Source organism: Rhinolophus sinicus, linkage group LG03 (genome assembly GCF_036562045.2).
Source record: "Rhinolophus sinicus isolate RSC01 linkage group LG03, ASM3656204v1, whole genome shotgun sequence".
NCBI lineage: Eukaryota > Metazoa > Chordata > Mammalia > Chiroptera > Rhinolophidae > Rhinolophus > Rhinolophus sinicus.
In genome coordinates, this window is record NC_133753.1 from 175,370,349 (window position 1) to 175,397,508 (window position 27,160).

At 35.1% G+C, this 27,160-nt stretch overlaps 1 protein-coding gene across 3 annotated transcripts in view; it reads right to left on the minus strand.

Moving 5' to 3' along the window:
* Window positions 1-27,160, minus strand: part of NIPBL (NIPBL cohesin loading factor) — a 188,307-nt gene that overhangs the window by 3,505 nt on the left and 157,642 nt on the right. For all 3 annotated transcript variants that reach the window (XM_019737211.2, XM_074328993.1, XM_019737212.2), the window contains 13 exons: window positions 20,328-20,436; window positions 18,727-18,863; window positions 14,305-14,445; window positions 14,088-14,181; window positions 13,522-13,676; window positions 12,930-13,020; window positions 10,353-10,526; window positions 9,749-9,939; window positions 7,425-7,532; window positions 6,771-6,971; window positions 3,100-3,246; window positions 1,441-1,715; window positions 19-193 (listed from right to left, as the gene is read on the minus strand). In XM_019737211.2, coding sequence (XP_019592770.2) covers window positions 19-193; window positions 1,441-1,715; window positions 3,100-3,246; window positions 6,771-6,971; window positions 7,425-7,532; window positions 9,749-9,939; window positions 10,353-10,526; window positions 12,930-13,020; window positions 13,522-13,676; window positions 14,088-14,181; window positions 14,305-14,445; window positions 18,727-18,863; window positions 20,328-20,436 — 1,998 coding nt within the window. The remainder of the gene's footprint in view (window positions 1-18; window positions 194-1,440; window positions 1,716-3,099; window positions 3,247-6,770; window positions 6,972-7,424; window positions 7,533-9,748; window positions 9,940-10,352; window positions 10,527-12,929; window positions 13,021-13,521; window positions 13,677-14,087; window positions 14,182-14,304; window positions 14,446-18,726; window positions 18,864-20,327; window positions 20,437-27,160) is intronic.

The window sequence follows — 27,160 nt, forward strand, 5'->3', positions numbered from 1 at the left end:
TTTGGTTTTACTACTCACATCTAGATACTGTTTTACTATACTCCTCTTCACATCTTCAGTGATTTTGGAATTAGCCATATCACTTCGCAGGAAGTCCAGTGTTTGTTTGGGATGAAAATGAACTCCTGTTTTTCGGTTTATCGCTTTATCATATACTTTTGCAGATTCAGATGGAGAGTATTTCTGAATTTTACTGTTTAGGAAAAACAGAACCAATAACTAAAAAAATTTTTAGGCATTTACATTTAAATTACTCCTAAATTTTATTTACTAATAATTAAACTTTTAGTCATACAAATTTCAACCAGTGATTTGGACGCAAAATATAATTTTAACAAAGGAAGTAAAGACATAAAGGCAAAGATTAACAAGAATAATGTTCTTGTTTCCCTCAGTATTTGTCTTGAATACAAACATCATTTAAATGAAAGTAGTTTTCTCGTGTCTACTTTTTAATACCATGATTGTAATTTTAGAAGTTTTAAGTTTTAATATAATTACTCAATACTACCTAATTGGTTTAACTCCTTCTCTGCTTTTTTGCACTATTTATTCCCTATACAGCAGCCAGAATGATTGTTTACAACCATATTATTAACAACTCTGCTTAAAATCTTTCTAACTTCTTAGCACTGCCCCAAGACCTTTCAAGGTTTTAAATTACTTTGAATTAGTTGCCAACATTTAACGTCAAGATATGGGTCATAAAGATCTGGATTATCTAGCTTCTCTTGAAAAAGTAGAAGCTGTTGACCTCATTTTGTGCCCCCTCTCGTCTGTGGCAACAAATTGATGAATATCTGAGCCCTTTAGATGAAACATTGTCTTTTGAGTTGGCTAGTGACCTATCTTCTACCAGATCCACTTGACTCATTTCATTATCTGTCCCCTATGAACATTTGACCTTGTCATTCCTTATGTAAGGTTGCAATGAATGTGAAAAATGACCAAAATTCATTGGGTACAGGTAGGAAAGAGATACCTACAGTGACTAATGGTGAATAAAATTTCAGGGCATTCACTATTAGTACTTTCTATCTCTTAACCTATAGAGTACATTAAAGACTATTTGGGTTCTGTTAGAGCTTAGTTTAGTTGGTCTGCATCTATTCTTCATTCATAGCTCTTTAAACACTTAAATTTGCAATCTATTTTAAGATTAGACTAATTCTCAAATAAGACCTTTTTAAAGAAATCAACAAAATAAGTTCTTTAACTTATAATGCATTAATATTAAGTAAAGGAATATGCTTTTCCTTTGTTCAAACACAGAATGGAAAAATTATACAACAAAATACTATATAAATAAAAAGAAACAAACTTTTTTTAAAAAGGCACTTTCAATATTAAAGTAAGAGTGCAATCAAAACTGGGTTTCATATTTCCTTATTATTTTAACAGAGTAAAGTTTATTTTCTTTCCCTGCTTACAAAACCTTACCTATCAGAAAATCCACAGAGATTCTTCAAATGTTGTTTTAACATCAGAAGCAATAAAATACCCTGGGAGACATTTGCAAACTCGATTAAGGGAGCTGAATTTTCTGGCAAACATTTCATCACTGAATTTATATCATCTTCTGAGTCTGAATCTGAATCTGAATCTACACGTTTCCGTGACTTCCGAGGCCTGGAAACTTCTTCTTCACTTTCACTTGACTCATTTTCCTTACTAGGTGATGATTTTCTCTCTTTCCTTTTGTCTTTTACCATAGACTGGAAAAAAAAAAAAAAGAAATTATTCTGACTGAAAAACAATAAAAACAAAATACCACTAACAAATACACATATACTCCATTAACAGCTTCTAAAACCATCCTTATATTAATAGTTTATATACTAAAACCCTCTGCCTTTCCATAAATGACTGGAGATATAACCTTTATTAGGTTCTAAGACTAAATAAAATCATACATAATCCACTTCGCTGACCACTCATCCCACCCTAACCCCAGGAAAAAACCCTTCTGAAATATCATTCGAAGGGAAATAATTTTCTTATAGGAGAGTAAAGTAATAAAAATGTTATAAAAGTATCAATTTAGTACATAGATAAGCCATTATTAAAAAAAGCAGTAATTGTAATTTAACTGGGGAATAATACCATAGGCTTGAACACCCCCAGCTTCTATCAAACTCTCCCTGTCAAGAACTTTTCAGCAATATGCAACTTTTTTTAAATACTTATATTATTGCTTTTTACTTTATGAAAACTGGGCCCAAGGTTCTTCAGTCCTAAATGCTCTCAGGAGAGGCCAGTGCTGCCGGGTTGGCGCACACACCAGGAAGCGAGGGTTACGTACCTCTGTCATCCAACCCTCAGGTACGGAAATAATCTCCCTGATTTACTCATTTAATCAGGATGAGTTTTGAGCAATATGACTTTGTAAAATGAGATCTACTTGTATCATCAGGCACATGAAAATATTCCAATTAATTTATAAAGAATTTACTGAGTGCCAACTATGTGCCTGGTGCTATTCCAGGTGCTTTTACAATTAAACCAATTACATTTCTTCCTAAAAACCATGAAAGAGAAGACCTAAGTTTTATAACAAATTTAGTAAAGTTTTGGGCACATAATACACCAACTTGATTATGATGCTGCTGTTCAGAGATACGGAAAGCAATAGTAGTAAACATTTTCTGTGGGTTTTTTTGGTATGTTATCTATGTATCTCTTCAAGTATACTATTATGACCTACAGCATTACCAGACCTATAGAATAGCAAGGTGCTTTAAATGGGGTTTAAATGAATATATGAATGGACACCAAACACTTAAGGTCAAGTGCTTAAAGTGAGAGAAATAAAGAAGTGGGATGGCTTATCAATAGGACAAGCCATACGAGCGAGCGCGCGCGCGCACGCGCACACACAATCCACCTAAATGATCTGAAATGGAATAGTTTTAGATCTTTCTTAATAGAAATGAAATGGCAACCCACTTCTCCCCAATTCAAGCACTACCCAGATTTCAGTAAGTTCATTTAGAAAGAAACCTGTGAAAAGAATAAAAAGAACAATGAGAAACAAAACAGTGATAACAGCATGCCTGCACTTTGACAGATGCACTAGGAATAGTAATGTGTGTAACTTACCTCCTTGAATGACTGCAGTAGGTTACTACCGGAGACTGAGAGGGTAATGTCTATATGATGCATTATAAACAACGGCTCTTCCTGTGTCTGGTATGGAAAACAGGCTAGATTGTCTGCTATATACAAGAGCATATTCACTTCTGTTTTCTGTAGATTTAAAAAAAAACGGTATACATATTTAGTGAATATAGAAATCCATCCGAAAAGGCTTTTTAGAAAAAATATTATAGGCACTTTCACCTCAATGTTTCAGAGCAGGAGAGAGGAAGGAGGGAGGGAGGGAGGGACAGAGGTAAGAAAAAGGGAGGAGGGGGGACAGAAATGGATCTTATAAAATAATCTAATACCCATTTAAAGAGATTTCATAATGACTTATACCATAGTACCTCAAGAAGAGAGGAGGTGAAACTTTTTGGTGCACCCAAGTGGAATTCCCTCTATATTCTTATAGGGTATATGGAATCTTTAGGATAAATCCATACCACATCAAAAAGTATACATATGAATTCATAATTATCTGCCATTGTGCTTCTAAGAGTTTAACCCATGTGGAGATCAGTTACACACAGTTACTATTCTGCCCTCAAAAATAAGTGGTAATTATAGTACTAATTATGTGGGTTAAAAAAAAGTTCATCTACTCATAAAACATTTGTCAGTTTCCTACGTATATGTGATTTAGAATATCAGAGTTGTTCTGACAATGCAAACACAGTTTCACACTAAAAACTTTAAGGTAGGCATGACTTAAAGGAAACATTATGGTTACTACTAGTTGGTTGCTTTAAAAAGAAGTAACAGAGACTTCCAGCATTTCATGATCATATAGAATATAAACAGAAAGACATATTAATAACTTAAATTTCTTTAAAACATTTATAGCTTAAAAAAAAGGAAAAAGAAAAAACAGCAATAAAAAAAAAACATTCTCGGGCGGACGGGTGGCTCAGTTGGTTAGAGCGTGAGCTCTGGGCAACAGGGTTGCCAGTTCGATTCCCACATGGGCCAGTGAGCTGCACCCTCTGCAACTAGAATGAAGACAACAAATTGCTGCGGAGCTGCCACTGAGCTCCCGGGCGGCAGGATGGCTCAGTTTGTTGGAGCGCGCGCTCTCAACAACAAAGTTCCTGGTTCGACTCCCACAGGAGATGGTGGGCTATGCACCCTGCAACTAAGATTGAACAACGGCAACTGGACTTGGAGCTGATGGGTCCTGGAAAAACACACTGCTCCCCAATAAAGTCCTGTTCCCCTTCCCCAGTAAAAAAATCTTTAAAAAATAAACCACTCTCCTATCCTGCCATCCAAACAATAGAAAACCCAATAGTAGCAGCAGCAGCAACAAAAATCCCATAGGACACATGGAATAAACTTGCTATTCGTATTCATGAGACTCTCATCCTATTTTTTATTTTTAAATATGTATCAACACTTACGTTAAAATTGGGGAAATGCAGACATAGATCTCTACCTCATCTATTGGTTTTAACACTATAATTTATATACATGTATTTTCTCCTAAAACTGAGAATGTTCAAGATTACTCTGAATAAACCTTTTAAAAACTCTGAAATTCTTCAACTTTGGTCATAAGAAAGTCCTAGACTGCTCCTTCCTTTCATAAATCAAACTTCTTAAAAGACTAGTCAAGGGCTGCTCCTCCCATGTTTTCCCCACCATTCTTTAAAATCATGCTTTTGTGCCTCAATGCTTAACTGTTTCTGTCCACCAAGTATCCCACCCTATTTCTTTTTTACTTATTCTCCTTGACTTCTCAGTAGCATCAGACGCTATTATTCACTCTCTCCTTCCTGAAACCCTCGTCCTTAGTTGTCTCTCTTCTGAGCTCTAACTATTCCTCCTCTATGTCCTCCCCAAGCCAACTCCTTCTCAAACTGCTTTTAGGAACAATCCTATTATTCTCTCAGGTGTTCAGGACAAAAATATTCCAGTTATACTTTGACTATTCTACTGACATAGTCTTATTTATTCCTTCCTCCCAACATTTCTTCTTTCCTTTCTTACTATCCATTCTTTTCTCTCCTACTGTCATCATGATAGATTAAGTCCTTATTACCTTCAATGTGAACACAATGCTAAAAAGATCGGTTTCTAAAATTCTCTTTGGAACCTGTCCTTATCACTTTATTCAAACACTTTCAATGGTTTCCCACTGTTTATAGGACCCTCCATAAACCATGTCTCACTATGACCTTTCTGTTCTAAATGACAAGTTATTATTTCCCACACATTTTTATCTTTGTACCGTTATTCATGTTTTTACCCTTTCCTTAAATAGTAGATCCATCTTATCTAATCCCCCTAAGCCTACAGTAATTCGTTCCTCTTCTGACATTTAGTTGGACTTGGAGGTAGTAAGAAGAAATCACTGCATGATGAGAGCTGGATTTATCATTACACATGCTGAGGTAACAGAACATCAAACTAATGACATACAGCAGGCAATGAAACCACACAGGAATGAAACTCAGGAGACAAAGAACTAGAGGGGTATCATTGATACAAACCACCTGGTACTCAGGATATGCTGACCTTAACTACTGTATCTTTCCTTTATTTTGTGTCCTATCTCCCCAACTGGAGATAAGACCCAGTGAGGGCAAGAGCACTGTATCGTACCTTTTTGGACTCCTAGCACAATGTCCTACACAAAATGAAAGCTTAATGCTTATATGAGGAGGATGGTGTGGTAATGATGATTAAATTATATCCCAAGTATTTCTGGACTAGATGTTTGTAGTATTTATTTACTAGATCATATATCCAAAAATGTCACGTAATACTGAAAAGAAGAGGTTAGTAAGGTATCTACGTTTTGATAATTTTAATTTTGCTTTACAGAAAAAAAATTTGGTGCTAAAACAGCAACAAACTCAAGCTATCAAGTGATTAAAATAAGAAAAATAATTCTTTTGTTTTTAAAGCTTTACACACCCATAGACAAGTTGATAAGCTCTATGTGGACAGATACCATATCTGTCCTATTTATATTTACTATTTTCTGTTCACCTCCTAGCACAATAACTACCATATAGCAGGTGCTGAATAAATATTTGTGTATAATGAATGAATAAATTAAGAGATAAGCTTAAAAAACAGGATGTTCTGTTTTCTTGGCTTATGGTTCAGAAAAATGTCATTTGTGCAATAGCCCAAAGGGTCAAATTATAATTACACAAATGTAGGCTCTTCATTAAGGAAGTCAAGTTGAATAAGTAGGAATTGCAGCAGCCAAATATCTAGAACAGTTATTCTAACAATATTCAAATCTGACAGAAACGAGTGAAATTTCACTGTATGTATGTTATGTATGTAGGTATATATGTATGTAACCCATCCTCCAAAGAGATAGTTTAGTGACACAGCTTATTTAAAGGTATACATAAAGAAACTGTCATCAAAGTTTATAAGATACTCAGTATGCAGACATAATTATACTTTATCCCTCATTGCATTTATTCTCTTGAAAAATTTCCCGTTCAATTTTGACTGCATGCCTTGTAATTAACATAGAAGACATAAAGAACCACACATTTAATATAGTCACTATTACTGACTAAAATGGTAATATTTAAAAACTGGTGACTACTTTAGACATAAAATTCATAAAACTTTTATTTTCTTAAAATAATAAGATTTTTGGTGCTTACTGCTGTGTCATCAAAGAGGTTGAGTAAAGAAATTAGAAAGGCTCGTCTGTGCTGGCGGTTTCCACGGATCATGGAGTAAAGGTGTGAACACAAAGCACTGGAGGACTCATCTTGTCTGAAACCCCTTACGGCATCTTTCTGGCATGTGTTGATTGCCTGTTGTACCTGGTAAGACATCTTCATACCAGCCACTGCTTTCATCTGAAATCAATAAAAGCCTCATTTTTGTCACAGAAATTAAAAGTCAAATTAAAAATATATTTTGAGCATTACAGTCTGAGGCTAACTTCATTATCTGGTATGATTATTTAAATCACAAAATCACACAATGTAAGTGCTGGGAGAACATTAGAAATCATCTACTGAAATCCCCTCATTTTAGAGAAGAAAAAAATCGAGATCTAGAGGAATCATTACTGCCGAGATCACATAGCAGGGATTAGAACCCATGCATGCTGGCAAGCTTGCTAGACTATTACCTCTAGCTCAATCTTAAGAGTTAATTTTAAACAGGAATAAACACCTTGCGGAACAAACTTAGTTGCATATTTACAAGTAATACTAAGCAAAGTATTTTATTCTAATATGAATATGGCAGGACAGTTACCAAAGAAAGATGTTTAAATTTAGGTTATACAATTTAAGAATACATACATGAATGAATCCAGCATATTTTTTGTCTATTTCCACAAGCTGCTGATCAGCCTTGTTCCGCATAGCTGGTTCTGGGTCTGTGCCCATAGCAATTAAATAAGGTACACACTAGAAATAAAAATATAGGATTCATAAGACATAAGACATCATGGTAGTAAAAGCTCTGCATGTATCTTAACATGTTAAAACTCTGCATATCTGGGAAATATATCTAGCTTTATAGGACTTCCTTTAAATGCCATGTTTTAGTGTTATTTTAAAAATGATTAATCTTCCCTTAAATCTAGCTTAAAGCAAAAACAAAAATCATCAACCAAAAAAACACTGGAGCACAGCAAAAAAACGATGTGAAACTTAAAACAATTTCAGTGTGAATTTAAGGTGCTTTAAATATAAAGGGCTCCCACACTAAGAATATCCATTTAAGACTATGACAAACTACAAATGTGTAATCCAGGAATTTTTTAAGCTTGACTGAAATTGCTATGTAAAGATAACATAGGGCAGGGCAGCCGGATGGCTCAGTTGGTTAGAGTGCGAGCTCTGAAAAACAGGGTTGCTGGTTAAATACCCACATGGGCCAATGAGCTGCGCCCTCCACAACTAGATTGACAACGAGCTGCTGCTGAGCTTCTGGAGAGGAGGTCGGATGGATCAGTTGGTTAGAGAGCAAGCTCTCAACAACAAGGTTGCAGGTTCAATTCCTGCATGGGATGGCAGGTCCAACTAAAGATTGAAAATGGCAATTGGACTTGGAGCTGAGCTGCGCCCTCCACAACTAGATTGACAACGAGCTGCTGCTGAGCTTCTGGAGAGGAGGTCGGATGGATCAGTTGGTTAGAGAGCAAGCTCTCAACAACAAGGTTGCAGGTTCAATTCCTGCATGGGATGGCAGGTCCAACTAAAGATTGAAAATGGCAATTGGACTTGGAGCTGAGCTGCGCCCTCCACAATTAGATTGAAGGACAAGTTGGATGGAGCTAATGGGCCCTGGAGAAACACACTGTTCCCCAATAATAATAATAATAATAAAGATAACATAGGGCAAAAAGTAATTTGTCTTCCATTCTCAAAACTAGGAAAATATAAATTTCTTTCCATAAAGATTATTTTTGATATGGCTTCAATGACTGGATAACAAGTATTTTGGTAACAGCCATATTTATTGTACTTCTAAAGTCAGAAACACCACTACTAAACTGGCTAAACTAGCAAAATTACAAAATGGACTGTGTATTAGATAATACATCAATGCTAAAATTCCTGAATTTGATTATTGTATTACGATTTTATGGAAGTCCTTACTTATCCTTGCAAAATGTATGCCGAAGAATTCAGATCAGAGGTAAACAATCATCGTATCTGAAACTTACTATCAAATGATTCAGAAAAAAAGTGTATGTATGAAGAGCAAGAGATAAAGCAAATGAGGCAAAATGTAATAAATGGTAAATATACGTAGGTGAAGAGTATAAAGAAGTTCATTGTACCACTCGTGCAGTATTTCTGTAAGTGTGAAATTTAAAAGAAAGGTTTAAAAAAGCAGATGTAATAAAAAAGCACAACCACCTGAGGCCATTTAGAATACCAGCAAAGAGCTCTAAGTATTTCAAAAATTTGAGTCTCAACTTACTACTGTACATTTTAAGTGATCTTGACGATTACATATAGCATATTTTAGAAAAAGTTACACAATAAATAGCCAAAATAAAAATCTTGAAGGATAATGGGCTTTGGTTATCTAATAAATTCACTTCTGTGGCCTATGGTCTCTCCCAAACATGTCAGATGGTATATACTACATCAGTATTAGCTGCCAATCCTTAGAAATACTAATATCTTTATTACACCATTTATTCCTCACATCAATGTGCTGAGGTGTCGGTAGTTGATATTACCTCTAATATACAGATGAAGGAATTGAGCTCAGGTTATATTATTTACTTTCTGTGGACTAAAATCTACCCTTTTTAACAGATTATACTCTTAACCCCAGTTAACTCTCTTGACATTACATGCTGTTGGTTCTTAGGGATAAGAGTCAAAATGGACTAAAACAGATCTATCATCCCTACTTAGAACACGATTCTGAGTACATCCTCTGCCAACATAAATCAGAAGTTTGTTTCATATAGACAACACTGTGAATATAAGGGTATTTTGCAGTTATGACAACCTAAGAGATAAACTAAAACTTGGACTCTTAAGAGTAAAAAAAAAATTACCTAAGAGGCACAAAGAACTACTTATTCTCTAAGCATAATGTCATTAAATGACAACAAATCTGGCTCTTTTAGTAAATCTGCTTACTGAAACATACTTACCTGAACTGGATGAATAAGACCTTGGTTTAGGGTCAATGCAATGACATTTAGGGCAAAGTGGCGCACACTTGACTGGGTGTGAAAAAACGCCTCGAGCACCTGTTTGAGGTAAAGCTGCATGATGGAACTACTCATCCCTGAGGAAACATCACCCATTTCTTTTAAATCTTCCTGTTTTGCAACTTTCTTCCCTACAAAAGGAAGTAAACATTAAGAACATGTATATTAAACTTTACTTATAAATACATCAAATTAGGCCACAACCAAAAGCACAAAATGTTATAGCTAGTGCTCTGACTCAATTTGGGCTTTTAGTCTGTATGTTTTTTATGTTTTGGTCTCTGTCGTAGCCTTTGAGAACCTGATGGGAACTATAACACCTCTCCTCCCTCAAAATGGTAATGTTTGCTCATATATTATATTTTACAAACTATTTTGGGGAGTTTATGAATGCCCTTGAGCCTAGCTATGGATTTAAGGACTCCTTCTGAACTGAATTCCTTCATCTAATAGATAATGAAATTTAGGTATCTGGATTAAAAATGAGTCAGAGTATCTTAACTACAGTCACACTATGAAATGAAAAAAAAATATTTTTACTTACAGTCTCTATCTGCCTGCTGCATACGTGTATCCTCTTCTTGTAGGTAGGTCTGGAGGTTTTTTAACACTTGTATTTTTAAATTTACTGAGGAGTTCTTATCAGATAAAATATTATTATACAGATTTTTCACCTCTTGTTCAAACATTAGACTTGGATGCTGAATAAAGGCAAATCCTAAAGAAAAGAAAAGAAAAATCTCTTGATATATATTAAAGTAAATATAACATTTAATGAAAATATTGATAAATTATATAAAGAGCTCCTTATTTCAAATATTAAAACTTAAAATGACTAGAAGAATATGCTTGTGGCCTTACCTAGAGAAGCATTAGAGCAGGTACTTCTTTCCCCATGAATTAAAAACAAGAAATTGCATTTCAAAGGAGAATTTCACACAAGAGGAAACCTTGAGGAGGGAGCAGGGCCTAGTGGCTAGGGGAGTGGATTAGGAGTCAGGAGTCTTGGGTTCTATTTCTGGCTCCACCACTGACTTGTAGTGTGACCTTGGGTCAGTCACATAATCTCTCTGTGCCTCAATTCTCCATCTGTAAAATGGGGACAATAATATTTACCACCCACCTACCTCAAAGGGATGTTTTCAGGACTTAAGAGGTAATGTCTGCAAACATTTTTAGATCCCTAGCAAAAGGTACTACATTGGCATTATTTAAAAAAAAAAAAAAAAAAGGAAATATATTCATTTGATGAAACAGGATAATTCTAAAATAAACTAAAGCTAAAAGTCTTCCATTTATTTCTCATATGGCATTATAATGAAGCCACAAAGCTGAATTTTATAACCACAAGTTAATAAGTAGCAAAATACTATTATTCATGTTTATTTGTATAAAATGCTTAATTATGTGAGATAAAATGAAGATCCCTGATGACAGCAGGTATTATTGATGCCAAATAATGAACTAAACTCAAAGCATAGAGTGATCAGATAACTAGCCCAAGGTCACACAGGATAACTATGGCCCAGGCAAGATGTCTTTTATTAACTAGTTTAAAGCACTATTTTCTGGATAGTACTGCTTCTTTAAATTTACATACAGTTGACCCTTGAACAACACGGGTTTGAACTGTGGGGGTCCACTTACACATGAATTTCTTTCCTTTTTCTTTTTTTTAACGCATTTTTTTCCCAATAAATATACAGCAGCTGGCCTTTTGAATCCCGGGGTTTCACAACCTCTAATTCAATGAACCACAGATCGAAAACACTATTTTCAATGCACAGTTGGGAATCCACTGATATGGAGGGTCGACTATGCACTGTTCTATGCCATTTCATATAAGGGACTTGAGCATCTGTGGATTTTGTATCCGTGAGGGCTCCTGGAACCAAACCCCCATGGGTACCGAGGGACAACTAAGTTTTTCGGTGAGTCAAAAGTTGTAAGTGGATTTTCTTCTCTGTGGAGGTCAGTGCCCCCAACCTGTGTTGTTCAAGGGTCAACTGTATGTTTTCTCTGAATTAGATGTACCACTGTTAGTTTTGCCACTTTAAATAGCTCAAGTCCAGACTGAACATTCATTCAAAGGCACACATTTGGCTTCAAAGTAATACTGAACCAATATAACTCCCTAGTAAGTGATATCTGAATTTTTACTGTATTTTGCTGTATGTAATTTTCAGAAAAGGATGGAGGAGGAATAAGATAACAAAATTTAAACTTATTTAAAGAAATCAGTAAACATTTAAATGAGGTTTGGGTAACTCAGAATCTTTTATTACTCATTTTAGTTCAAAAGACTACTAGAAACGATTGTCCATGCATATTAAATTATAAACCTTTTTAATCCTACCAAAATAAAGTTTCAAAATAAGCTATTAACCTTATTGAGTAGCTTTACTTGTATTTGCACAAAAGCAAAACAAAAAAACCCAAAAACCTGGACAGAGTGCTCTTCTTATAATTTTTTTTAAAGTACATTCAGTTCAGGTATTTTAATGCTAATCCTTCTCATATTTCTCCATATTCCATTATCTTCCAGATAAGCCACAAACCCTAACCTTCTGCAAAGGCACACATTTACTACATCAATGCTCCTGGAAAAATAAGGGCCAGGCATACATCCAAATTGTTCCTTCTGGGTTGGTTACCATGTGCTTCTATATAAATAAAGGTCTGTGAAGACTGTCCACTGTCTTAACTAGAAGTGGCAGATACATATAATAACAAAGCTGCACAAAGAAAAAGAACAATTTAAACATATGCAATAGCACAAAATTCGTCTAAATCATTATTCTTTACCAAAGTGCTTTAATAAATGTTCTTATGAAACCCTATGAAGTCGGGTAGGCGATAGTATTGTTATCTCTATTTTACTAACAAGGAAACTGATGAACAGAGAAGTCATGTGACTTGCTCAAGGTCACCCAGGAAGTCACTGGCTGAGCCAGGAATGGAACCCAGGTATTTTAACCCCCAGTCCTATATTCTATACAACAGATCCTAAAGCGAATAGAAACATACTTAAATAAATCAATAGTTTATACTCATAATATTTTAAAATTTGTTCAACCTCTCAAACAACTAAAAACTATAAAGAAATGTAGACTTAACTTACCTAGACCAATGATGGCTTTTGTTTGTACTTCTTCATCTGAATGTTTTGTAAAATACATTAATAGTTCAAGTACCTTATCCTTTATGTTAACCTAAGGGGGGAAAATCCATATTATAAAGAAGAATAACTTAGATAAGTTTTCAACTATAAATGAAAAAAATACCTAAAAGCAAACAATGAGAATTTCCACATGTGAACTTCACTAAAGAATAAATCACCAGTAAGTTTATAAATCCATATATTTTAGAATCATGGCATTCAAAATAAAGGTCTGTGACAAAGAAGCTCAAGCCAGAATGTAACTAATGTACTGCACCCTCATTGAGAAAAGTGAAAAAATATAGCACTGCTGACCTAAACAGTGTGTCTGCTATTACAAAGCTGACATAAGTTGTGCGTACTAAACTTATTATAGACCAGTGACAAACAGTTCACAGATCAAAAGCCAGTCTGAGAACCATGTTTTGAGTAGCATTGTCTCAGAATTTTCATAAAATCAGACTACTCTAGGGCAGCTTTCATCTTGGATCATTATATTCACTTTCAGTTCTGAGGGTCACACATGCTAAGTAATTAATAGTAGGATCTTTACCTTACTATTGCCTTTAAAATCTTCCAGATCAAAATCAAAATGCCGACATAGTGCTCCAACAGTGAAAAGGGATCTCAGAAGTGCTGGTTTGTTTGTTAGAAGTGAAGTGTTATTTGGATCCTCTTGGTGCTGACTTTTTAATTTTGAAATGGCACCTAATAAAGTAAAAACATTTATAATAAACCTTTTATCCTTGAATTATTATGTTCAATAATAACTGCTAATGAAGTATAACTGTGTTTTTCTAGTGGTCCTTAAGTATTAAATGTCTAGAATTATAAGATACTCCTTAAAGCCTAAAAGAATTAATGTAAAAAACATTTGAATTTTATTTTACATATGGGAAGAAACCTTACCAACATTTACTTATGAGGAGATTTCTGAAGTAATCATATTGGGTTACTAAGAGAATACAAAAGATACTAGAAAATACGGCTTCTGAGTGGACCATAGAGGACAATCACACTTCTTACAATTACCTAGATGCTAGTATCAGATGTGTTAAAAGAGTTGGACACACTGCAGGATCTAGCAGAATAATATTCAAGCCCAGCCACTGAACTTACCATAGTATCTGTTGAAACAGGCCCATACAAATTTAAAATTTTGTGTCACTTTATTTACAACTGCCCCAAGACAGCTCACACAATGTTGCACTACCTAAAAGATACAAAAAATGTTACTGTTTAGACGAAAGTTAAAGACGGGGTAACTACATGTGATTAAGATATCATTTGTGATTTACATACTAATCAATACAGAGATGGTAAACTGAATGCTTACAGTCATGCCATATTTGATGATCAGTTTCATTAGATCTTCTTCAATAGTGGCAAGGAAAGTTTCACTTGGATGCTCCATCAGTGGTACCACCAGCTCTAGGATTTTGGCAACATTGCAGATAACCATGAAATCATTTTGTGTCTATAAGGATAAAATTAGTGCTTTATGAGTATCAAAATCTCAAAAGAAACTACATACAGTTTTATGTATTTTGGGGTTGAAGTATTATGTATATAAAATTTAAGTAACAAAAACGATCAGAAAAATTTTTTTAAGGTATGGAGGAAAGCATCAGACAGTATCTGTATTCTAGCTATGCCACTAACTTACTATGTGACCTTTGGGGTCACTTAATCACAATGCTACAGTTATTCTTTTTTTTCCCCCGAAATGCAACACAACTCAATTCTCAACAGGGGTATTTAAACATTAACAGAGTATTTTATTAAAATTGGTACAGTTTTTAAGATTAGTATTTTTCGGTTGGGGCATGTTAACCTAGTAGTTCTCAACTGGGGCTGAGTTTGTCCCCCAAAATATGTGGAAATATCTGGAGACATTTTTGTTGTCACAACAGGGGTGTAGTGGAGGTACTACTGACATCTCCTGGATAGATGCCAGCAATGCTGCCAAATATCCTATAATGCTCAGAACAATTCCTGACGACAAAGAATAATCTGGCCCTAAATGGCAATACTGCTGAAGTTGAGAAGCTCATTTTGTATTTATACAAATGTATGTATTTATACAAATTGCGTAACCCTTTACATGACAGATGAAAATGTAGACTCCCAGAAATAGGTATAAGGCTTCTTTGTTTTGAAATTTAAAATATTACATGAAAACTAAATTTTTAAGAGTTTTAAAACTTTGATTAAAAACTAAGCAGGTTTTAAAAAAGTAGGTAAAGCATCTTAAAAAAAAATCAAAAGGTATTAAAGGATTTACAGTAAAAAGTCTCTTTCCCACCACTGTCCTCTAGTCACCCAATTCCCCTACTCAAAGGCACCCAAAGTTACGATTTTTTTTTTTTTTTTTGCAGAGTAAGGCTGTCAAACTAATGTTTTTATAATATTTAGCCAAACTACCATTCCTTCGTTTTAGCAACAGGTTATTGACACTTATTTTGGACTCTTTGAGCTTATTATCTCACTGGGTAAAAACTTTCCGATCCTCACATTTATCTTTCCTTTCAGCATACCCTCAGGATTAAATAAAAAAAATAGGTTAGATGAATACTTCTAAGTAACATAAAAATCCTTTCATTCCCTGCCACCTCTTACTCCCACCCCCTTTAAGCAATAGGGGATGAGATAAAGTGGGTTTAAAAATAGAAGATAAATTCATTTGAGAATCACTGCTAACACTTTACTTTTTAAAACAATGTAGTAACATGTTTTTGAATGTTACTGGCCTGAAAACTCAAGAGACATGTATCAAAATTTAGAGGAAAAATTAAAATAAATATGGAAATCACAATGGAAAAGAGCAGGAGAATACTAAGAAATATTTGAAATGAATATAAGATGGCTCAATATCTAAAACATTTAGATTATAGAGTACTTTTTTTTTAAAGGGGCCCACAATTCAAAGGTAAAATGGGCCAATGATATGAATAGTCAAATCACAGGAAATCAAGTCCAATGGCTAATATAAAAAAGGTACTCAACCTTCTGGAAATCAGGGGAGGGAAATGAAGCAACAATAAGCCATTCCTTTACACTGTAAGACTGGCAAAGAGTGCAAAAATGACAGTGTCTGTACTGGTTTCCAAAGACGCTATAGAAGGTGTCCGCCACCAATCTGGCAAGATCTATCAAAAACCAAAACCAATACCAAAACAAATTTCCTCAACTTAGCAAGTCCATCTCTCAGAGTTTATTCCCTCCGCCCAAAGTAAAATCAGTATTTAAAAGAAGTTGACCCTGTAACAACATGGGGGTTAGGGATGCTGACACTTGTGCAAAAATCTGCATGTAGCTTTTGGCCCTCCAAAAACTTAAATACAGCTGGTCCTTCACATCTGTGAATTCAACCAACCATGGCTGGGAATGAGAAAACAGTTTTCAATGCATGGTTGGTTGAACACATGTATGTGAAGCCTACAGATACTAAGGGCCGACTATTTTACTTATTGAAAAAATCCGTATAAAAGTGGACCCGTGCAGCTCAAGCCTGTGTTGTTCAAGGGTCAACTGTATTTGAATAAGAATGTTTATTAAGAAATTATTTGTACTGGCTATCAACAGCAATCAATGTAATACCTGCCAAAATAAGAAATGGTTAAATAAATCACAGGACAGACATACAATAGGTAATATGTAGACATTCAAAAGAATGAATTAGATATATATTGTGTGATTTGAGATTAGCAACTATGCCTAGCTGAAATGTATAAACATGACCTGACTTAAAAAAAACACCTGGTCAACCATTTATGTGTGTGTGTGTGTGTGTGTGTGTGTGTGTGTGTGTGTGTATATGTATGTATGTGTGTGTGTGTGTGTGTGTATATATATATATATATATATATATATATCCATCCACAATTACAGAAACATGGATAAAGTATGTAAGGATACTGAGGTTGCATATCCTGCGATGAGGAGGAATAAAGATGGGGCAGAATATATTAAAAAAAAAAAAAAAATTGAAAAAGGTGTCTATTGTATATGAGGTGGCCTTACAGTAGTCCCCTTATCTGTGGTTTCTCTTTCCATGGTTTTAGTTACCAGGGGTCAACTACGATCCAAAAATATTAAATGGAAAAATCCACAATAAACAATTCATTAAGTTTTACAAAGTGTGCCATTAAAGTAGCGTGATGAAATCTTGTGCTGTCCTGCTCTATCCTGCTCAGCACGTGAATCATTCCTTTGCCCAGTGTATCCATACTGTGTATGCTACCTGCCCGTTAGTTACTTAGTAACCATCTTGGTTAATCAGATTGAATCTCCCATGATTGCAGTGCTTGCGCCCAAGTAACCCTTATTTTACTTCATAATGGCTCCAAAGCACAAGAGTAGTGATGCTGGCAATTCAGATATGCAAAGAGAAGTCATAAAGTGCTTCTTTTAAGTGAGAAGATATGTGTGTATAGAAAAAAGCGTAGTATATATAGGGTTCAGTACTATCTGTGATTTCAAGCATCCACCAGGGGTCCTGGAATGTGTTCCCTACAAACAAGGGGACTATTACTTGCATTTATATAAAACTTTATATTTCTGTGTATATGTATATGCATAAAAAATGTACAAAATGTTTTCAAAGTAACCTTGCTTTCAAAAAATATTGGTTCAAACGAGGACTATTTATACAAATTACATTATAGTCCAGATTGCAGAGGCACACAGACATGGGATTGAATTCCAGCTTTGGGACTACTTAGCTGTATGCGACATTGGGCAAGTTAGTTTTCATTATCTGTAAAACAGATAATAATGGCAACTACTTCACAAAGTAAATGAGATAATGTACTCTAAGTTCTTCACAGTGCTTGGCATTATGCTCAATAAATATAAGCTATTATTATTATTAGCCACAGATTACATATTAATCAATTTATTTCTGGATGCAATATAAGTCCTAAAGATAGAATTAGGGTCTCAGAAATACTATGCTGTTTTTCTATATTTATCGTCTGGTACTTTCCTCAGTTCCTAGCATTTCTAAGGACATCCTGAGATTTTCATCTAGAACTTTTTAATTTAGATCACCAAAACAAAATGATCATAGCAGCAAAACAAATTTAGTAGAGAAAATCGTTAAAATTAGCTCCTTAGGAACACTGAGAACATAGTAAGTGAAAAACTATTTACATTTTGAAGTTTGTGAAGTATTTTGAAATGTAGTGTTTGTAATAAGTCACTTAACTCACTAGTATGTTGTCATATAAATTGTTGGATTATTTTACTTGAGCAATGTTTTATTTTTCACATTTGATTTTAGGAAAACATACTATGTATGTGTAATATTAACAGCCTAACATTTCTGACATGATACTAGATTTTCCATATTTAATATACTGGGGTAGTATACAAATAAATAAAATGTTTAAAATAAAATATACTAAAAATGACAAATGAAACGCAAATTCAGAATTTAAAAGACAGTACATTTCTCAATGACAGGAACTCTACCTCATTCACCTCTGAGGTGTTAACAATAGTCACAATTTACTAAGGACATACTGAGGGTTTGGCTTGATGATCTTAAAAAGAAATGGAGCCTGAACTTTATTTTTAATATATCAGGAAAATAATGTTTGTAGATAACTTGCCACAAATATTAGAACATGTACTTAAGTACATGACACAGTTGATCTGTCAGTGAAAATGTGAATGACACAATGTGAATTCTAAATTTAAAATATTTAGTACATGGTTTATATAAAACAGAAAAATAGGACAGCTCTATACTTACACTACATTTAGTGGTAAGGTATGGTTGCATAGTCATGGCATGTTTAACCATGAGCTGGGGTCTTATTTTGCTGAATAAGAACAAAGTGGTTATGCAAGCTACCAATCTTCCCGAATTCACACCTTTATTGTCAGAGTCTGGAAAAACAAACAAGAAATAAGACACTAAAATATGACAAGGCAGTGGAAATTATACAGAATATTATTTAAATTAATCAATATCCCCTGAATAGATTCAGAACATGCCTCAATATAATAGATTAGTATTTCTTATGATACTATACTTCCTGCATTTCATTTTTCTTCATTATATAAATTGCATATGTTAACAATAAAGGACAAAGAGGCTGCATTACAGGAGGCAAGTTTTACACTGAGGGAAGTAGGAATGACGTTAAAAAGTAGAAAAAGGTTGGGAAGTTTAGGGATAAACAGGGTGTTGGTTTTATCTAAAAATGGATGAAAGCGAATATGGAAAAGAAAGTTAGCAAAGGGGACAAAACCAATTTAGCTGAGGTGATACTGTGTTTAAAGGTACTAGGGAAAAAGATGCTGCTGTAGTAGGAGAGAGTTAAAAGGTGGAAGAGAGAAATGAAGAAGCTGGGCCAGTGCTATATTAGAAAGGAAAATAAAACGCTGTTCAGCTGAAAGGAAAATGTTCTTGGGTGGCAAATTAGTTTTCAGAGATTAGCAACTTTTTAACATTAAGTAACAACAGTACCACCCTTAAAATCTGGGATAGGGAAAAACAGGGAAAAACAGAACAAGGAGATAAAAAGAAAAAGAGGTACAAATGGAAAATGAAAAAAAAAAAAATTAAAGAAAAAAACTGCATAAAATATAAAGGGTATCAACATTTCCTCAGGTGCCATAAATGTGCCTCTGTAAGAGGCAACTGGCCCCCAACTCTGGAGAATGACCAAAGCTGACTACTGTCTCTCATTTATGTACATCAGGCAATGGAAAGCAATGCTAATCTTGTGTGCTTTAAGCAACAGATATCGTTGATGACTTTTATAGTTTTCTATAATTATTTACATTTTGATTAATAATTTCAGACTTGTTACTAGAAAATAATGGGATAGATCATATAAAATATTAAATATTTAAGGAATGTAATTTAAAAAATATTGACAGCTTTCTAGCTCAAGATTAAACACATTTTATATAACAATTATAAATGACATTAGGGATGCATCACAAATCTTTTAAGAACATTTTTATAATAAATAATTTCATTTTGAGAGAAAATTTTATAGGATTTAAAACATAGCAAACAGTTTTCGGATGAGTGCAATTAGCTAAGTACGTATTAGCCCCTGGACTTACTTTTATTCCTGTTCAATATGACACCTAAAATTATATGGTACTGAGAGATACGTGGAAGGGATGAGGCCTATGCTTTTATTAGACCGCTCTAGATAATCTTAGACAACCTTAACAATATAATCAAGGCTGCAACATCAAACAAAAAACAGATTTTATTTAAGAGTAGTTCACTGTTAGGCTAAGCAGAGTCAAAAGCAAAAATAAGAAATGTGCCAAAGTATCTTACAGTATCTTATAAAACAAACTTAATGACCAATATACAAAATGTCTTACCAGCTAGAGATTCCTCATATTTAAGAATGTGCTCAACTAGGTTATCAACAAGTTGAGTACAAGCTTTCTTCACAGGTTTATATGAGGAATCCTCTTCGGACTTCAACAACTATATACGTGTATCAAAAAATAAAAAATAAAAAATCCCAGTATAATTATTCATCAGGCAACAATAATAATACTAACACATTAAATGTGTCCATAAATAATCAGCTTTTCAATTTGTCATTAACAATTTAATACTGAAAATGCAAATTAAACAAAAATACATAACAAATGTTTTAAAATAACTTATAAACCAGTAATTCATAAACACTTTCAAACAATTTTATTATAAAGTATTTAAATTGCTGTATATAGGATCTTAGGAAGGATATGAGAGAAATGAGGAAGGTGACCTTCTTTTAAGAGCACCACTCAATGCTACCATGTTTTCCCGAAAATAAGACCTACTCCAAAAATAAGCCCCAGTTAAGATTGTCAGCCAGACAGATGCATTTAGTATGTATGACGATGTTCCAGAAGATGATGACATGACTGTATTTGAATAAATGTAGATTGCTGTACATGAAAAAATAAGACATGCCCTGAGAATACACCCTAATGCGTCTTTTGGAGCAAAAATTAATATAGGACCCCGTCTTATTTTCAGAGAAACACAGTAGTTGAATTACTTTAAAGAATGAGAATTTCATTCTTCATTATACCAAATCCTTTGATGTCTCAAAAAAATATATTATGGGTTAATTACATCTTTTATATAATTGCAATTACATCTGAATTGCACCTTAAGTTTTGTAATTGTAAAATATAAGGCTAGATTTCTTCTGAGTTATCCTTTACCAAATTATTAATAAATGTTAGAAAAGTGTTATGAATAATGAGATAAGGAAAGGAGATCAGTCTAACTACAGCCAAAACCCCTCACCTCACCCCCCAAAACAAACCAACCCAATCTTTCATAATAAGAGGTCAATGATAAAGTCATCTGATATATATCGGTTTTGTTAATAAAGATTAGCTAATATAATTCTGGGGATATTAAAAGAGTTGGGATGTGCATTTGATTTCTGTGAAGAGTTCTGATGCTGTCCTAGAACTTTCTGCAATGATGGAAATGTTCTGTATCTCTGCTGTCCAATATGGTTGCCATGAGTCACATGCGGCTACTTAACACTTGAAATGTGGCTAATTAATTTAAATAAAACACATGCAGCTAGTACTGGACAGTGCACGTTTAAACTTTCACTACAAGATGCATGGATGATTAAACCAACTAATAGCAATCAGAATAACACAACACATACATTGCCCCCTCCCTCCAACTCAAAGAAGTAAATCAAAGCAGAAGACTTCAATTTACCCAATTTCAACTCTGAACAGCAAATTCTCTTCCTGCGCCATAACTTAATTCCTCAAGCAGCTATTAAAATCACCTGCTGGCCTTGTCACTTTCAGGCAAGAGTATAAAACAATCTCCTCATCCCTGTTTTTTTCCTCTTCCTCTCCAAGACATCGAGTATACATAAAAGTATTAACCATAAATTTTGGTTCATCAGTATTGCCATGTGTCCTTTTATTTACTTATGAATATAATGATACACTGTGAACCCAACTCAAGAACATTTCCAATAATTTACATTTTCTAGTAGCTCCTTCTCTTACCCCATCTTCCTGTCTTACTTTCAAGGTAACCACTATGATGAATTCTACAATTTTTTTGCTTTAAAAAATTGTCTAAGCTGTATATTGTTTATGGTCTTGCTTGATTTTCATCTTTCTAAAAGGTATCATACTGGATGTAGTCTTCTACATCTTCTTGCCTTTAGTGACTCATTATGTCACTATCTAACCCAAGCTGTTGGATGTAACTGCATTTTATTCATTTCCTCTACTATACAACAGGCCACTGTCTGTCTATACTGCAATTCATTTATGCATTCTTCTGAAGACAGGTTAACTACAATTTCAGTGGTATACCAAGCATTTTTTCATTTGTCTTTTGGTGCACAGATGCAGGATTCTATTGGGTATATACATTGCAGTGGAACTGCTGGGTCATGGGACATACAAATGTTCAACTTTATGAAATAATGCTATTTTGAAAACTTGGTTGTAATATTTTCTTAATTAGTAGCAGTGTTTAAGAGATACTATTTAATACATCTCTTCTCTCCATCATTTGTTGTCATCTGACTCCTCAATTTCCGTCAAATGGATGTAAAATGTGGTCTTGATTTGTATTTCCCATATTACTAATGAGGTTGAATACCTTATTGGCCATACGTGCTATTTCTTCTATGAAATGCCTATTTGTAACTTTTACCTATTTTTGTACTGGGTCTTTTGACTTATATTGGTTTGTAGGAGGAGTTCTTTATATCTTCTTAAAATGATCCTTTCTCAGTTACATGTGTGTCAAGTATCTTTTCTCAGTTTGTGACCTGTGTTTCCACTTTCTTTAAGATATCTTTTAATTCCTAAATGTTCTTCATTTTAAGGCAGTGAAATTTACCAATCTTTCAAGGTTAATGGTTTTTGTCACTTGTTTAAGAAATCCTTCACTACAGGGGGTGGCTGGTTAGCTCAGTTGGTTAGAGCCTGGTGATAATAACACCAAGGTTGCGGGTTCAATCCCCGCATGGCCATGTATGAGCTGCGTCCTCCTTTAAAAAAAAAAAAAGAAAAAAGAAACAAAAAAGAAATCCTTCCCTACAAAAAAGTGAAAAATATATTCACACATTATTTTGTTTTAAAAGTTTTAAAGATTTCCTTTAATGTATATCGCATTGACTGTTGAAGTAGGAATCAATTTAAAACAAAATTCCTTATGGACAGGCAATTGTCCCAGGCCCATTTACTGAAAATCCTTTCCCCATTAACTGCAGTGCCACTTCTGTTTTATAGTAATTATATCCTATATACGCAGAAAATTATTTCTGGGCTCTGTATACTGTTCAATTGGTCTATTTAGTACGTACAATCTTCTCACTGTATCTTTAAAACTAGGTCCTGATATTTGTTTTGGTAAGGCAACTCACTCACTGCTCCTTGCTCCTGCATTTTCAGAAGTGACAATTATTTTCAAATCTTTGCTTTTCCATACGTTTTACAATCACCTTGACCTGTTCGATGAATATTTTTTGTTCCTGATTTTGATGACATCTCTTTTATCATTTTGCCATTTTGCATAATTTTCATTTTCAGTTTTACAGGTTACTCTGTCAGATTTTATTCCTAGTTTATTAGACGTTATCATTCAAAGGTATTAAATCTTATATAAAAAATGGCCTTTGTTCTCTGAAATGATTCCTATTTCTTCTCCTTTGTTACATCACACACACACGCTTATGTTAAACCAGCTTTTTACTCATGCTATGAGTATGTATATGTATATATGTATGCATATGACTATGTATACATACACACATCTTTATCCATCTTATTTTTGATGCATTTCAAAGTATATTGTAGACATCAGTGTACCCCTTTTATCCTTGAGATAAAATGTACATGAAATGAAATGTACAAAGCTTTAGTGTACATTTGCTCAGTTTTGTTAAGTGCATTCACCATTATAACTCAAAACTCCAACCAAGATACAGAACAGTGGTTCTCTACCTCCAGCTTACATCAGCTCATTTGGAGAGAATGTTACAATACAGAATGATGGCCCCATTTTCAGAGTTATTAATTAAGTCTGGGGTAAAGACTTAGAACTTAACATTTCTAACAAATCGCAGGTAATCTCAATTACTATTAGTACCCCTGATAGATTATTACCATTACCTCAAAAGTTCCCTCATGTTCCTTCCAAGTCAATCCCTGGACCCCTGCAACCACTCTTCTGATTTTTTTTCCGCAACATAGTTTTGCCTCTCTTAGAACTTCATATAAATGGAAACGTACCCTTCTGTGTAAGGCTTCTTCTACTCTACATAAATGTTTTTATTATCCACATTTGTTGCTATACATATCAATAGTTTTTTCCTGTATGATATGGAATACTATTAAATTGTATGCACATATCAGTTTTTTTTTTTACCCATTCACTGGTTGATGGAGACAAACTGTAGTTGATTGTAAACTTAGGAGAAAACCAAGCTGCTCCTTAAACACTTTGCCTAGAAATCTTCTCAGCTAAATATGTAATTTCATCGCTTGAAGTTCTGCCTTCCACAGAACACTACAAGAACTCAACTCGGCCAAATTCTTTGCCACTTTATAACAAAGACTGCCCTGTTGCCCAATAGCATGTTCCTCACTTCCGTCTGAGAACTCATCATAATGGCCTTTACTGTCCATATTTCCGCCCACATTCTGTATGTGATTATATGTATTCTCCAAGAAGACAGAAGCTTCCTCTACAGCTCTTCTCTTTTCTGAGACCTCACCAGAACTGCTTTACATGTCTCTTCACAGCACTACCAGCTTTTTCTAGCACGCACCTCAGAACTCTTCCAGTCTCTACTGATTACCCAATTCCAAACCTGCTTCTACATTTTTAGGTACTTGTTTCAGCAGCACCCCACTTCTTGGTATCAATTTTTGTCCTAATCAGCTTGGGCTGGTATAACAAATACCACAGACTAGGTGGCTTAAACAACAGAAATGTATTTTTCATAGTTCAGAAGGTTGGGAAGTCATAGGTCAAGGTGCCAGCATAGTTGTTTTCTGATGAAGACCCTCTTCTTAGCTCATGGTTATCTCCTTACTGTATCCTCAAATGGCAGAGCAGAGAGATCATCTCTTGTGTCTCCTCTTAGAAGGACACTAATCTGATTCATGAGGGCTCCACCCTCTTGATCTAATTATTCCCCCCTGCCCCCAAAGGTCCATCTCCTAATATCATCACATTGAGGATCAGAAGTCAATATATGAATTTTGGAGAGACAAATATTTAATCCATAGCATTCTTGGAGGAATCCTCTTGAGGAAGGAGTCCTATACACTAATGAAAATTTATACTATTAACCTTCCCCAAAGGGACCTAAGGCCTTTTACCATGTGAACTGTCCACTGGGGAAAAGGCTATTATCAGGCCTTTCAGGGATTACTAGACAATGGCTCTGAACTGAAATTAATTCCAGGAGCTAATTTCACTGTGCCCCACCAATTAGAGCAGGGGATTATGGAGGTCAGGTAATCAATGGATGTATAGATCAGGTCTGTTTCACAGTGAGTCCAGTGAATGGGTTTCCAAATCCATCCAATGATTATTTTCCCAGTTCCAAATGTATAGTTGGAATAGATGCACCCAATAGATAAGAGTCCCCACCTTGGTTCTTTGATCTGTGGAGTGAGGGCTATTGAGTGGGAAAGGCCAAATGGAAGCCTTGAGGACTACTTCTACCTAGGAAAATAGTAAATCAAAAGCAACACTGAATTACTGGAGGGCTTGCCAAGATTAGTGCCACCATCCAAGACTTGAAGGATGCAGAGGTGTCGATTCCCACTACACCCACATTCACCTTGCTGATCTGGCCTGTGCAGGCGACAGATGGATCTTTGCGAATGACAGTGGATTAGCATAAACTTAACCAGGTGGTGATTCTAATTGCAGCTGCTGTACCAGATGAGGTATCACTGCTTGAGCAAAAATTAATACATTCCTCTGGTACCTGGAATGCAGCTATTGATCTGGCAGATGCCTTTTTCTCCATCCCTGTCGAAGACCCACCAGAAGCAGTTTTAGTTGGCAAGGCCAGCAATACATTGCACTGCTCTACCTCAGGGGTATATTAATTCTCCAGTCTCATGTTATAATTTAGTTTGCAGGATCTTGATTACCTTTCTCTTTAACAAGATATCGCACAGGTCTATTGCATTAGTGACATTATGCTGATTGCACCTAGTGAGCAAAAAGTAGCAACTTTTCTAGACGTATTGGGAAGATGTGTGTGTCGGAGGGTAGAAAATAAATCCAACAAAAATTCAGTGGGTCTTCTACTCCAGTGAAATTCCTAGGAGCCTAGTGATTTGGGGCATGTTGAGATATCTCTTTTAAAGTGACAGAACTGGCTGTTGCATCTGGCCTCAAGAGGCATAATGCCTAGTGGGCTTCTTTGGATTTTGCAGACAACAAATTCCACATTTGAGTATATTACTCTGGCTCATTCACTGAGTGACCCAAGAAGCTGCCAGTGTTGAGTGGGGCTCTCAACAAATCCAGGCTGCTGTGCAACCTGCTCTGCAGCTTGGGCTCTATGATCCAGCAGACCCAATGATGCTTTAATCACTGTTTGGAGACTTTGGCAGGCTCCTATCAGTGAACTGCAGCATAGGTCCTTAGGTTGTTGGAGCAACGCCCTGCCATCCTCTGAATAACTACTGTCCTTTTTAGAAAAAGCTCTTGGCCTGCTACTGGGCCTTTGGAGATACTAAACGCCCAGCCATGGGACACGACATTACCATGCAATTTGGGTTGCCTATCATGAACTGGGTGTTATCTGACTCACCAAACCATAAAGCTGGGTGTGTACAGCAGCACTCCATCATGAAAAGGGAAGTGGTATGTCTGTGATTGGGTCAGAGGAGGCCTAAGGACACTAGTAAGTTACATGAAGAAGTGGCCCAAATGCCTATGATTCCCACATCTGCTACACTGCCTTCTCTCACCTTATCTTGTACCTACGGCCTCGTGGGGAGGTCGCTATGATCAGCTGACAGAGGAGGAGAAGACTTGGGCCTGGTTTACAGAGAGGTCTGCACAATATGCAGGCACCACCTGAAAGTGGACAGTTGCAACAATATTGCCCTTTCCGGGACATCCCTGAAGGACAGTGGTGAAGGGAAATTCTCCCAATGGGCAAAACTTGGAGCAGTGAGCCTGG